The sequence below is a fragment of the Medicago sativa genome, chromosome 2, assembly GCF_051527215.1.
Source record: "Medicago sativa cultivar Bolivia chromosome 2, Bolivia_mono, whole genome shotgun sequence".
NCBI lineage: Eukaryota > Viridiplantae > Streptophyta > Magnoliopsida > Fabales > Fabaceae > Medicago > Medicago sativa.
This window is the reverse complement of record NC_140750.1, coordinates 2,969,064-2,984,998: the sequence shown is the minus strand read 5'-3', so window position 1 is coordinate 2,984,998 and position 15,935 is coordinate 2,969,064. Positions and strand designations below refer to the sequence as shown.

The following is a 15,935-nucleotide window of genomic DNA, read 5'->3' as shown; positions in this document are numbered from 1 at the left end:
CAATCATGCACGAATTTACAACAATTAGATTCAATTCATCAATTTCACAAAAATGGGTAAAGAGAAAAAGTTATGAATTATGGTTGAAATCTAACCTTCTTACCTCTAACACCAAGATTCTCTAACCCAAGCCTCAATTTTGCTCCTAGATGTTGAATCCCCTCTTTGCCTTCTAACCCTTGTTGTTGTTGCCTCTAGTCTTTATCTCTTCTCTTCCCAAATGAAATGAAATGAATAATGTTTGTAAAACCTAGTGTTACCAACAACTAGAGTTTATATACTAGCTCTACTCAATTGGGCTTATATCTTAAACCTTAATGGGCCTAACCCATTTCTATTCTAACATCCAAAATGTCACTACTCACTTAATGGTAAATTATAACACTAACGGTCACTTAATGGTAATTAAAATAATTACTACACCCTCTCTAGTAACTTGGTAAAATAATACTCCTACTAAACATTAAAAATAATCCTCATCCAAAATTACAAAATTACCCCTACTCTTAAAATGACCAAAATGCCCCTAAGTCCAAAATGACTAAAATACCCTTCTACACCGAATTCTACAATTCCCAACCAAAAATACACAGAGAGACAAATAATCACATAAGAGCACATATATCACACATAAATAAATAATAAAATAAAAACTAGCGAAAATCGGGCTGTTACATGGTGATCAGAAATTGGGTTGATGAAAATTGGGAATTAGGTTAAAAGTGGTGAATTGATGACTAGATGGTGAGAAACCATAGAATTGATGTAGAAAAACGTTTACATACCATAGGGTAACCATAGTACATCGTTTCAGTCAATTTAGGGTCGATTATGAACCTCAGAAGGGCTTATAATGGTAAAAATCGCATTTTTGAAAAGCTGTTATTTTGACCTGGTACTGTCAAAAACGTGGCACGTTTTGGGAATCATGGCACGATTTTAAAATGTCGAAAGTTGGGTTTTTCTGGTCGTAAAAACGTGGCACGTTTTCCAAAATCGTGACACGTTTTCTGCAAACTTTTTCCTCGATTGTTCACTGTTTTTCACCTGTTTCTGTCTGGAATTAGCTTTCGGTGTAAACATAAAAGTTGTAGATAATTGAGTTAGCTTTCTAATGGCTTTGGAGTGACTAGAAAATTATTTGTAGATTTTGAGTTATGATGAAAATAGTCCAAGTGGGCCTTCAGAAAATTTTAAGAAAACTTAGAATAACTAACCCCAAGTTAGTCCAAAAACTTATGGTTGGTTTCCCAACTTCAAACTTAAGTGTTAGAGATTTAGTTGAGGTGTTTTATGGATATTTGACTTATGTTCTATTGATCAAAACTTAATTGCTTTTGGGGGATGTTTTAGACTTTGAGATGAATGTAATTGATTTATATATATGCTATGTTGTTGATTTCCGTTGTTGATGTCGTTGTAATCATCTGATGTCGAAGTTGGGGAGTGTGTCATAATTGTTTTAGGCACATATGTTGTTGTTGTAGTCGCTGTTGAAGTTGTATGTTGATATACACAAGTTGAGTCTATTGCATACTCACATCTGTTGGGGGCTTATGCCCTGGAATGTTCATCATTCAACCCGTTGGGGGCTTATGCCCTGGGATGCTTTAACCATCCAAAATGTTGGGGGCTTATGCCCTGGAATGCTTAGCATTCAACGCGCGTAGATTGGTACCACCTGCATGATGCATAGTTGTTGTCGTTGTCGCACTATTGAGTCGTTGTCGTCGTTGTTGCATGGTCGAGTGGTCGGTGTCGCTGTTAATAACGAAATTGTTGTTGTTGCTGTCCTTGTTGCTGAATATGATTATGTTGTTGCTTACGTATTCTTTATATACATTATTAATGATGTCTGTTGTGATATGCTTCGTTGTTTTCATTAATTTGATGAATTATATATTATTATTATTGGATAAGTCTCTCACCCATTCTGCTTGAAAATGTTGCCCTTCGTATGGGTAACTTGCAGGTAATGATGGCTTGTAGGTTGATTGACTCATGTGTCTAGGGCTTTGATACATATTAGGATGGGGATTGTCGCGAATGTCTTCTTCATTTCTTTTATGTATCATATTTTGAAAAGACCTCGTTGTTGGATTTATTATTGTTGAGAATAATGTCTATTACGTTGAGGCCTACGTTGAGGCCTTTGTGCCAATAATTTCATTGACGTAGGATTTGGTTGAAATTATATTTTCTAAAAGAACTATTCCGCTCCAGTTTGTAAGATATTTTAAATATTGGTTTAAATAAATAGCTATTTTCTATTTATGAAATTTTGAAAGGCAGTGTGACACTCCGTTGTATGGTTACTCTGATTATTATAATTAATATTACGTTGTTGGGAGAACGGGGTGTTACACAAACATTGAACGGTGTTTTGCATATAAAATATAAATTCTTTAATAGAAACACTACAATGATGTTAATATTTTGAAAATAGTGATGAGTTTCTAAAATTTTATCATATCGATTTTCTCATATATGTACATAAAAATTTATTTATGCATATATAAACATATAAAATCTGCAACGGGTGCGGTGTTAACATCGAATGATGTTTTACATATATAAATTAAAAAGTAATTCAATAGAAAACACTGTATTAATGTTTATATTTTGACAATATTAATGAGTTTTCACAATTTTATCATATCAATTTTCTCATATATTTACATAAAAATCTGGTTATCCAGTAAAACGAATAAAATCTGCACCGGGTGCGGTGCCAACATTGAACGGTGTTTTGCATATAAAATAAAAATTTATTTGATAGAAACATTATATTAATTTTTATATTTTGAAAATAATCACGAGTTTTAAAAAAATTACTTTATTAATTTGTTTTCGCGTACATAAGAAAATAAAATCCACAACATATGCGATTCAAATATTTAACATTTTTTTTTGGTCAAGTAGTCTGGTGGCTAGAGCTTACACAATTTAATTGTGGAGAAGTGGAGTGCCCGGGTTTCGAACCCCGACTCCTGCATATAATATGCAATATCCCTACCAACTGAGTTAAGCTCACAAGGATAACATATTTTTTTATATATAAGAAAAATATATTCAATGGAAACATTATATTAATGTTGATAATTTTCATTTATTATCTTTAAACATTTGACAATATTAACAATGTAATTATTTTTTATATGATTACGGCAATGTTATGCAACCCGTGCGGAAGCACGTGACTATTACTAGTTTAAAACAAAAATAAACCAGTAAATTCCCCTGTCGCAGAGAACCGCCAAAATATTTATTCTATTCTCTTTCTTTGACATTATTTTTATCATTCGGTTACCAGAATTTGTTGAGTCACATTTGTAATTATAGTGATTTTAATTATTGAAGATTTAATGATTCGAAAAGTCAATATCTTCAGTGACCTTCCTACATTTGAATAGTTGGGGCTACAACTTAATAACAACCCCACTTTACTAGTGCTGAGCTAACAAAACTTGCTAAGACTTTTTTTTGGGTCACTAGATTAGTTTCACTCTAACTCTATATATATTTACCAAACATTCCCCTTTAACTTCATACACAATTTCAAACCATATTTTCCATTGGCATATTTTGCAACATCCCTCTTCATTCTTAACCATGGCCTCAAAGAAATCCTTCATTGTAATTTTCTTTTTTGCTTTAAGCTTCTCAAGCATGAGCTTGAGCCAAGCAGCTAGAACTAGAAATCTTTTGCAAGCAAGTACTACTAAACAAGCTTTAACAAATTTCCCAGGCTTTCCACCATTGCCTTCATTTTCTTTTCCACCACTGCCAAAACCATTCCCATCTCTGCCTAAGCCAGATTGTCCTCCATTCCCAAACATTCCCTCCATTCCCAAATTTTCTACCATTTTCCCATTCCTCACCCCACCACCTTCCACCACCAGTCCTTAAACACACTTTCACTTGTTCATCTTCCTTTGACTTTGTACTCTACAAGGTTACACAGTGTGTGTTTAATTAGTACGTGGAATGCATGCAATGGATATATATATATATATATATATATATATATATATATATATATATATATATATATATATAGTTTGATTACTTTCTTATATTAATACTAGTTATATACCCGTGCAATGCACTGGTTATATATAATAATGAAACACATATGTAACGTTGCATGAGAAATGATGATAAAATAAGGATATAAATAAATGTACCAAGTATTATGAAGGAAAAAAAATGTAGCAACTAATTTACAGTCTGTTATTGATTATTCTATATTATATAGTTGGGATGTTTCCAACTCTCAATTCTGCTAACGTCTTAATACATATGATGATGCTATGACCTCTAATTTAATTCTTTTATAAGTATTAATAATATAACAAAATGATGGATTATGAAATTGCTAATCATGGAATCTGGAACCTATATCCTTGCATTTTTTTATTACAAGATCACTAATAATCTATTTATAATTAATGTTTTTTAAAAATCATTTTGCTAGATATCAAAGAAAGACTATTTAATTACAACGGAATATACAAATAAAATTATCTCTTTTTTGATCAACAATATTACATAATTACGAGATACAACCAACACAAACTATAACAACAATTAAAAGAAAAAAAACTATAAATAAGGACACCTCGATTTCGATGTGGAAAACTCCTCTCAAATATACGGAATCGTTAGATTATTTCTTTCCTGTGGAATTAATCTAATCAACAAAATAAACAAGCATAGCCTACATCAACATATCAATATTAACAACAATAATCCTTAAAAAAAGTTGTGGAATTTAGATTGAATACTTTTACCTTTAATTCGTTCATATTGTTGATATTCTTTTTTTTTTGTTATTTCCTTAGAATATTCTTTATTTTTTGTTTATATTTCATTTTTTGAACTTTTTATCTTTAACTTTTTGTTAATTCTTTTGAAAGTTATGATGATAATATTTAAAATTTGAAAGTAGTATAGCAATTTAACGTTCACTCTTATCCCTCAAATTATTAAGAGAAAGAGACTGGTAAAATCTAAAATATATAAAATCTAAAAAGTATTGTTAAAATTAGAGTTAAAACATGGATACTTTACTAAATTATTGAACTTAATCTAAAATTGAGAATTTTACTTTTTAATTTATAAATTTAAGTGTTATATATGAATATTAAGGAAAAAGATAAAAAAAACATAATTAATAAATCTTTTTAAATTAAAAAGTAAATTATTCTCCTTCATTGAACTAAATTTGATTCTTGGAGTCATGCATATTAATCACCAACACCATCAACTACATGGCCCACACCACCAACATATATCTTCCATATTTTTCATGCACGATCATATTAAATGTCACCATTGGTGTCATGCATGCTAATCACCAAAAACACCACCAACTACATGCATTACACCATAAACTTATCTCCCTCCTTCATTCTTCGTGTATTAGATACAACTTTTGAAGTCATGTATCTTATATGCGAATGAATATTATATATGTTAGTAATTGTATAAAGTGAGTGTAAACTTAATCCTTACATACCTTTATGTACTATGCATCGATTTTTTATCAAACAATTTTTTTTATATAATCGCATAAATTTTATAATATGTTCCATTGTCTTATGGTAAAATTATAGATTTCATAAGTGACCTCTTTGAATATGAATGAGGAACATCATCAGTTATTTATTTGGTCTTTCATTTTTATTCATCAATTATTTTGTATTTTTTTCTTTTTACACAAATGCGTAAAAATAAAAATACTTGTGTGAACACACATTATCTTGCTAGTAGCGGTGATCATATTTAAACCGATTCAGATTAAAACTATAATTAGACCTAAAAAATAGAAAATAAAACACACACAAAATTGAATATTATTGAATATATTTGAATATCCTTTTGTGAAAACTACTCCAATCAGATCTCAGATCACTTTTTTAAAACTATGTCGCGCATACATAAATTTTAATAATTTAGGTCATTAGTATGAATATTTCATAAATCTATGTATTCATTTGTTTTCTTTTTAATAGTACTTATTAGCTTAATTTAATATGTATTTATTATTGCATATATTTCAAATATAATTCGATCATTGTTATTTTGAAATATTAATTTTAGTATATTATATGGTGAATTTTACATCAGACCAATTGCTTTTGTGTCTTTATAATAGGGTTAATTATGTTTCTAGTCCCTATAAAATAGCGACCTTGTAAGTTTAGTCCCTACTTAATTTTAATAGCATTTTTAGTCCCTAATTTTGTTTTTCTGCACTGAGTATTAGTCCCTACTCAATTCAAATTTGTTTAATTTATGCTTAAACTCTTAAATTTTTGAACAATTTTTTGCAGACATGTTTAGAACATTACTAAAAGTTCGTCCGCAAAAAATTATTGCAAAATTTGATTTCTACATCCAGATTTTATTACTTTTTATCTTTAACTTTTGTCGTTTTAAAAAATTCATATTTAATTCATTTCATGTCAGAAAATTCTAAATTTTAGTAAACGAACCTTTCATAGTGTTCTAATCTTGTCTCAAAAAAATCGTTCAAAAATTTAAGAGTTTAAGGATAATTAATCAAACTTTGTTTTAGCAGGGACTAAAATTATAAGTAAATTTTTTTTTATAGGGACTAAAAATGCTATTAAAATTTAGTAGGGACTAAACTTACAAGGTCGCTATTTTATAGGGACTAGAAACATAATTAACCCTTTATAATATTAGTATTAGTATAACTCTATGAAGCCCCGATACTTCAAAACGGATGACGTATCGTATCCTCTGCATATCCTGCACCGATACCTGCCCGATACTTCCCGATACGTATCAGAAGAGTATCCGAAGATTAAATTTTATTTTTTTAAAAAATAATTATCCGATACTTCCCGATACGTATTGCTTCTTTTTTTAATCGACGTAATATAGCACTAACAATGTTCCTTTTGGATATAATATAACACTTATGATGCTCTTTTTGGGATATATTGTGTATGTAATTGACTAATCATCACTATCTTAATCATCAATATTATTTATATTTATGTTGATGTGCTAGGAGCCTATGACTGATTTCTTTTGTTTATTAATATATTTGCATATTAAAAAATGGTTATAATTATATTGTACATCTAATTATATAATTTTTTTTAGGAAAATGTTAACCAGTGCCCCCGGGGCACTGGATAAGGAATCAAATATAGTAAATATTGCATTGGAACTTGTGTTGTCCACTTCTCAAAAGTATGAAAAGTATTATTTTCACTTTAAAACTTTCCTTTTTAGTTTTCTTAACCAGTGCCCCGGGGGCACCGGTTAACAAGACCCTTTTTTTATTAACGTATCCCAGCCGTATCGTATCTTGATTTTTGAAATTTTCCCGTATTGACGTATCGGTGCAGTATCGTATCCGTATCGTATCTCGTATCCGGGCTTCACAGGTATAACTTCTTACAATTGTAGATTGGTTGTCCCAAAAATGACATTTAATTAGATCAAATTAGTTATTTTTAAATAAGTAATCCAGACCAAACCAAAATGCATGTGATTTTATCTTTGGATTAAGTAGTTTTTGCTTTAAAATCAATCTAAGCCACACCACAAACACCCTTGCAAATCAATCTAAACCACACCACAAACACCCTTGCTTTCTAGTAATAATACAAAATCAATACTCGTATAACTTTTTCATTATTACTATTACATAGCAATCATATATTCATTTTTATTCATCCGTTGTTAAAAAGTTCTAAGAAGTTATAGATAGATGAAAGTAAAGGTTCCGCCGAAAAAGGAAAAGGAAATAAGCGGCAACAAAGATGAGACACTAATCGACGAAGCAACGACTACAAAAGGGGAAACAAAATGAAGGAAATTCTCTCGTTGAGAAAGTAAAAGGAAAGAGGCCTTAAGCGGTGGCAAAGGGACAAAAAACGTCAGCGTCACTCAACGAAACAAGGACACGACAAAGGCGTGAAAAAACCTATTAGGTTTGAAATGTCGTGGAAAAAAGTCTGCTTGGATTGGTGGAAGGAATGATACATCGAAATCACCCCGCAACACATTCTGGGATACTTGACTTGCACCGTGATGGAGATTATTAATACTATCGAGTTTTTTACCAAGTTTTTTGTTGCATTGAAAAGTGACACTCACAAGAAATGATTATATATGTCGTAGTACACTTCTTTGTGTGTAGGAACACATTCATCAAACAAACTCTTTTCTTGGTGTCTGTGTTGTAGCCAGTACACATAGTTGTGTTCCCAGCCGGAATGATTTGATCAATCTTGTAGATCAGCAGGAAGGTTTCAAACCTTGTAGATCAATAAAAAGGTTTCATACAATATAATAAATCAAATTAATGTTTCCTTAATTGTCTAGAATTTTAGTTAGAATTTCAATGCTATATCGAGAACAAAAACGTGTCTATTCAATTCCTCTTTCCGTTCTATTCCGAGGCACCATTCATTTCAAGTTCCATACCCAAGGAAAGACAAACAATCTTCATAATTCATTTCCTTTTCAATTTTCCAATTCCCCGTTTTTCAACTATTTAGTTGAACCTGGAAATACGGTCTCTAAGTCATTGTTGAAAAATGAATGGTTGCCCCTTCAATTTCCCAATTAACAGAGTATTTGATTCAAGAAGCTGTTCAAAATTCGTTCTCTCTCTCATCACCGATTTAAAAAGAACTTCTTTCGATCCCCAGGTTCCACTATTCTTTGTTCCTTCTCTGTGTGTGTTTTGATGCAAGCGTCTACTTTAGAAAATTTAACGTTCATGTGAAAAGAAAACTAAACTTCTTACCACTTTAACCAAAAATGTGTTTCATAGTTGGTGTTGTTGTGTCTGAAAATGTCATAAATATGATATTTCCTTTTGTTAGTGTAACAATTATGAGTGAATGAAATCAATATGTAAAATTAATTTGGTTAAAAATGAGTGAATAAAGTCATTCATGTTAGGATGTTTCTAAATAAAACAAATTTGATGTAAAACACAAAATTTTCAAACTTTCATCACACAAATTTGATGTAAAACACAAAATTTTCAAACTTTCATCACTTATAGTCAAAGTTGGACTCAGCAAAATCAACTTTAATACAAAATAATCAAACATATCAAAATCAATGGTTAGTGTATCAAATTTTCACATTTTCAGTCGATCCAAACAAACCATGACAAAACTTTGTAATATAAACAAATATTGAAAATACAAAAAAAGTTATGAATCCAACAAATATTAATGTACAAAATATAAACCAATGGAGATGAAATATGGTCAATACAAATCACCAAATATTGAAAATTTTATTTGTCAAAAGCTACAACCTGGTTTCATAAATCTACCAACCAACCAAACAGATCCATCAACAAAGCAAAAGTGAAGACGCCAAGATAGTTGGCAATGAAACCCAAGCCTTCATCGTCAATCATCTTTTTCTTTTTCGAGGTGGCAATCAAATCTACATATCATTAAAAAAAAATGAATAAAAAAACCTCATATAACCTACTAGTACAAAAAACAACAATAAATCACATCATATTTCTGAACCATTAATTTGTACAAAACCACCCAGCCAGCCACAAAAAATTGTTTATTTTTCCATTTTGCAACAAAGCTATCAAATCAATTCCTTTCACATTGCTTACAAATTACAATATATAAATATGAATCTGATACAGTACTAATTAACAAACTCTAATTGTTCAATAATCACTATAATACTAATTTCTCCATCAAATCATGCGAATCTAACATGGATCATGTAAAAACTCAAAACAGAATCAAAATGCAATGCGGATTCTTCAATTGAAAAAAGAAACATTGATAAATGTTGATAATTGATTGCAGAAACAATAATAATATAATAGGTAGATGAATGAAAAAGGAGAAAATAAGAAACTGACCTTATGTGAAATCGATCGGGATTTGATGAATGAGCGAGTTTAGCATTCATTCAAAACTCAAGAAACGAATGTTAAACGCTGTCGTTTTGTTTTGTGCTGAATTTAACAAAGGATGAAAAAAGAAAAAAAAAGGAAAAGTGTGGCTGCTGGGATTCGAGCCCAGGTCTCCACGGCCACAACGTGGAATTCTTACCACTAAACTACAGCCACTTCATGTTATATCCTGTTAAAATATAATATATAATGGCAAGATTACATATACACATTAATAACCTTTTTAATTGTTAGCAAAATTTTGTATGAGTTCCACCAAATCACCTTCTATAATTTTTTTGAAAAAAGATAGTATTTAAGTATTAATAACATTTTTTTTTTTAGAAACTCTACCACAAATGATAAATATTTAGATACACTCATATTAAATGCAAAAATTAAAAGAGAATAAAACTAAGAGCCCGTTTGTTATAGCTTTTTTTAAGAAAATAATCACTTTTTAGAGTTTTGCATCTGTTTGTTATAGATTTTTAAAAAAATCAGAATCCAAAAAAATCTAAAAACAACTTCAAATGAGAAGCTGTTAAGAGCAGCTTCTCAAAAAATAGATTTTTTTTAGAGAGGAGAGAAAATATGATTTAAAAGATTGAACTAATTTTGTAACAAAAAATAGTTGTATCCAAACAAACTAGATTATATGTTTAAAAAAATTGATTTTTATTACCGTAAACAGACGCAAAATAGATTCTGATTTTCCACAAAATCTCCAAAATATAATCTCTAAATTATTTTATGTCAAAATCACTTTTATTTTAATCCGTAACAAACGGACCTTAAATGATCTTGATTTATGTGATCTAATTATTTTTGTTTTAAATTTTTTTATTTTTCTTTTTCTTTTATAAGGAAGTGAACAGAAAAGAAATCAGATCAGAGTAGAAGAAGTAGAAGCATAAGATCGAGTGAAAGAAGGAAGAAGAAAGATGGGAGTTGAGAAGCAAATCGTTCGACCTGGAAACGGTCCTAAGCCAACTCCTGGTCAAAACGTCACTGTCCACTGCACCGGATACGGTGAGCACACTCTCTCTAAACCCTAAAACTAAAAACCCCATTTCTTATCTTTCATTTTAATTACCCCTTATAATTTGAATTAAATTAGATCTACTCGTTCTTTGTTTGGCTTTGATTCATTCATTCATGCGCTAATTTTTTTTTTTTTTTTATTGCGATGATGATGAACAGGGAAAAACGGTGACCTTTCTCAGAAGTTCTGGAGGTTGGTTAATTTGCTTACTTTACCCTTGTCATTCCATTTTTTGTTTTTAATATTGTGTTCATTTCATTTCATTTACTTTATTACAGTACAAAAGATCCTGGCCAGAATCCATTCACTTTCAAAATCGGCAAAGGTTCTGTCATCAAAGGTACTATTATAACATTACTGTCAGTGTAGAGTTTTTTTTTACACTATCGGTTAATCATATTCTTAACTTTCTTGATAATCAGAAACATTTGACTTTTATCACAACCACTCCTAAGTCCTAAAGTCTCACAAGTGTGTAAAATTGTTTACACTAACGATGCATGAAAATTAAAATTGTACATTATCATGATAACTAATTAGTGTTAATATTACTACTTTTACTTTATTTCTGGCTTCATTACACATAAAAATGCTGCAATGTACATTCAGATGTGTTGGCAACTCATTCACTATATGATTTATTCCAACTATCTGTTGTGTGTAGGATGGGATGAAGGTGTCATTGGCATGCAAATCGGAGAAGTTGCTCGTCTTCGGGTATAATATCTATTCTCTGCTCTTACTTTTTATAACTTGTTACCACTTTGGGCTTGATTGAATTGGATACTAAGATAAACATTTGTGATACTGTTAGAGAGAGTTCGTGAAAATAGTTTATCACATATTCACATTCATATGTACATAAACTATTTTAGCTTATATGAAAACAGTTTGACTTTTTATGAAAACAGCTTATAGCTTATACGAAAATAATGACTTTATTTTATACTTTATTATAGAAATAGCTTATACGTAAGCATTTCTATGGTAAGTGTTTATGGTATAAGCCCTTAGTTGACCTGCGCATCCAAACATGACCTTAATATGTTGAATTTCCATTGCTGTTTGTTTTACTCACACACATACAAGGTGAAAATCCACTTAATCGAGTCGCGTGTATTAAATTTTATCAACTTAATTGTTAAATCAAACGTTCTTATTATTGAGCATGTCTAGTTTATAAATTTTTGCAATTTTATAAGCTAGTTGATACTTTGTTAAATAATGGTCAGTTTGAGTTTTCCCTGTCATTGACCTTGTTGATAATCTTGCAGTGCTCTCCTGATTATGCTTATGGCGCTAGTGGCTTTCCTGCTTGGGGAATACAACCCAACTCTGTTTTGGAGTTTGAGATTGAGGTCTTGAGTGCAGAATGAAAACCTTTTTAGTTTGTCCTTCAGTAAATTATTATTATGAGTTGAGTATCCTACATTTCTGTGGACATGTATAATGCTACCCCTGCACTTTGAGTGATATCTGCAGTGGTTGATATGTTGAACTTGAACACTAAATAAAATTCCACTGATCTCAAACTCTCCAATATTAATATTTGGTAGTGTTTAATATATATCTTCCCTGTTTCTTTATTTTCTTTATCAATTTGTTGATCAATATTATTTGGCAATGCATGGTCTTGGTTTCTGCTTCTGAGTAAAAGTCTTCAGTTTATATCGTTTTTGTGGGTCCTAAAGATTTTTCTTTTATTTCTTAATCAGTAGTAATCTCAACTTAATTAATAATTATCTTGTCCCCGTATTTGTTAATGGATTTATATCGTAAGTACCGAATTATTGTTATTGAAATCTGTGCCTTTGTTAATAGAACTATTACTAAAGTCTATATTGGATGAAGACTATGTAAAAGAGCTTATAAGATATTTTTCCTAGAAATTTAGGTGAAAAGTTGCATTTTGATAAGCTTATGGTGTATTTCGATGATACTTGCTCATAAGCTCTCTTGAGAGTGCTATTATATAAGCTGCTATGAAGAAGTTCTTGGAATAAGGTTTTGTATAAGTTCTTTTAGGAGCTTTTCTAAAAGTCAAAAACTAAAATGATAAACTACCCAAACACCCCTAGTACAATATATGAAGTTATTGTTGTAGGAAACCTCTTGGAAGCACCTTGTCTTGTATCCAGACTTAGTTGTCATGCAATTCTCACTTAAGAGTTTGCCATTTTGACATGGTTTTATTTCAGACGTTGATATTTTGTCTCATGAAGTTCTTTACTCTGATGGTTGATAATTCTCTTATTTATCCATAGTTTCTATCTTGATGTGAAACAAAACAATGTTAATGATTTTTTTAAATAAATTTTTTGGTCAGTAATTAATTACCATGGTTAAGACCATTGCAAGAAACAAATTATCCAAAAAATTCGTGAAAAGAAGTCCATAATAACTTAATATGATGAACTCCAAGATTCTCAATGGAATGAACCCAGGACCTTCGATCCTATATGTATACTGTTGCTACTCGTTCTCTATTTATTTATCTTCTCTTAGTCTTTAAAAATACATATTCAAACCCTTACTTAGTAGGGGATATTTTTTTTTTATTTCTTTTCATTTTTTCTTGTTTGTCTTCCTCAAAAGCTCAAAAATATATCACAGAAGCAGTAACTGATATTGCAAGTTTCTTGTAAAGCTTGAAGGAAACATTACTCACCAAGCCATCACCAAGCTTTGCCATATGTGCATGTGTATATATGTACATTGTTGTGCACGTAAGTACATAATTAGTTTTTGCCTTTTGTTACAACTAACTTTTGGGAATTGTTTGTGAGACTCCTACTTGACTGGCTTTGAGTACAAGAGTTCGGAAACATTGTTGTGTAATCCTTGAATTACAAAAGGTATCAAAATATTCCTTCAAAAAAAAAGTATCAAATTGTACTAGAGGTTTGAGGCTAGCCGAGGTTTGATGTTACACTAACTCTCTTCTTCTATGGCTTTCAACTTTCTAGAAACTCTCTTTTGTATGTTGTTTACTAGTTTTAACAACCGTGCAACACCAACGCACGGAGAAGAATTATCATAAAAACTACATAAATATAAAACTTCATACATATAATAATATAAATGTAGTTTGTTATATATAATGTACAATGTAGTTAGTATTTTTTTTTTAGGGGAATATAGTTAGTATTAAATAACATATAAGTATTAGTGAAAATACTATACAAATGGTTAACGATAACCAAATAAAGAAAATTTCTAATTCTTAATTGCCTATATAAAACTCAAGCTCCTGTATTTTTTCGGGAAATTTGGCTATGTATTTGATTTATCACTAAGAAATAAGCATTCTAAATCTTGACGGCTCAGAGGCATAGATGTTCGACCAAAGCAACCAGATGTGGCATTTTTCAGCCTTGGAAACAAGATTGAAGCTTAATTTCTTCACTTTGTGTATTATTAATCTTATTTCTCTTCAATGATGTATTCAGTTACCATGAGCAACTAAACTCTTTAAATTTGAGTTGAATGATGAACCCCTATGAAATTGTTTGAACCATGTAATCTATGATGATAGATTTACTTTGTTGAATGTAGTGAATATAAACCTTAAATTGCTATTGAATTAGGAACTAGTATTTGCATTACCATACAAAGACACAGAGAAAATTTAGGAAATCCTAATCGTCCACCATCATTTTTATTCAAGTCTTTTATTTCAATTGCAACCAACTCTTGAAACACCGAAATTTACTGTTTTTTAATCAAGTTTGGTGAAATTTTCGAGTAGAAACAATAAATCATATAGACACGAATCTTTATAAATATTATTACTTGACGGCACATTTAGTGCACTTGCCAAAAGTTCCATCATAAGGCGAAGTAAACGTGGGAACTTTCATTGATCATCAATGAGTTGATCCACGGTGAATGATTTTCTAATTTCTCAGTCTTTCATTTACTAGAACTATTACTCAAACTCAATTAAACACTTTTGTAATGGTTTTATGGTGCATTTGGAAGCGGAGAAATGAAATTTTTTAGCAGAATGTAGAAACAAGAGCAACCGTTTTGCTACAAATGGCAAAGGACAACTTGCACCAATGGCAGATGGTCAATGCAGGTGGAGGAAGTCATGCGTGCGGCCTGAATGTCTAGGCTGCCCGTGTAGATTCTGTGCTAACCAACGAGGCTGAAAAGAGTGCAGTAAGCAGAATCGTGCAATAGGCCGAGAGGGTCACATTTGAGGAACTACAACATTGTTCCGATGCTACGGGAAGTAAAATGTAATGTGGACGCGACAATCTTCAAAGATAAAATCCGTATTAGCGCAAACATGTGTATAAGAGATGAAAAAGGCAAATTCATATGTGCAGAGACAACATGAGAAACTGGTCAACCGAATTTTCAAAAGGCTGAAGCATGGGGTTTAATGCAAGCTCTTTTATGGCTTATGAATTTGGCATAGTGGCTTCCTAGTCATAAGTTAGAGTTTGATGCTATTTTATGTGCTTGTAAAACTGTTATTCGTTCTTTTCCAAACTTTACTATAACTTTTATCCGGAGGCAAGCAAACAATATGATTCATTTATGAACTAGAGCGATATTGTCCTATGCTGCTTGTCAAATTGTCGATAATATTCCATTTTATATTAAATGAATTGAGTTAGTTTAGTTGCCGGAAAAAAAATGGCATTCATAGTTTTTCTTCCATTGTTCAAATTAGGGACAACATGGTTTTTTTTCTTGAAAAAAAGTGCAATAAGATTTAATTAAGCAATAACTTTTTTCAGGGATTAATTAAGCTAACTTATGCATCACAAAAGGCTCGCATCTTTTCTATAGAATAACCATTTTTTATATTTCATTTATGTACACCGCCCGAATTTATATTTTTTTTCTTTTTCAGGTCCTAATACTCCAATTTTAAAGAAAAATGACATGATAATCCGAAGTTTGGTCAAAGTTAAATAAAATATGGCAGAATATTTTTGGCAA

At 30.7% G+C, this 15,935-nt stretch overlaps 1 protein-coding gene and 1 non-coding gene across 2 annotated transcripts; one reads left to right on the top strand and one right to left on the bottom strand.

Moving 5' to 3' along the window:
- Positions 1–10,039: 10,039 nt before the first annotated feature.
- TRNAH-GUG (transfer RNA histidin (anticodon GUG)) lies at positions 10,040–10,111 on the bottom strand. Its single transcript has one exon. It is a non-coding gene; the product is annotated as a tRNA-His (tRNA).
- A 711-nt stretch (positions 10,112–10,822) lies between these two features.
- FKBP12 (FK506-binding protein 12) lies at positions 10,823–12,546 on the top strand. Its single transcript, XM_085741896.1, has 5 exons — positions 10,823–10,966; positions 11,138–11,171; positions 11,258–11,319; positions 11,644–11,696; positions 12,254–12,546. Exons 1-5 carry the CDS (start codon positions 10,879–10,881, stop codon positions 12,353–12,355), a joined length of 339 nt encoding a protein of 112 aa, XP_085598022.1. The 5' UTR covers positions 10,823–10,878; the 3' UTR covers positions 12,356–12,546.
- The last annotated feature ends 3,389 nt before the right edge of the window (positions 12,547–15,935 follow it).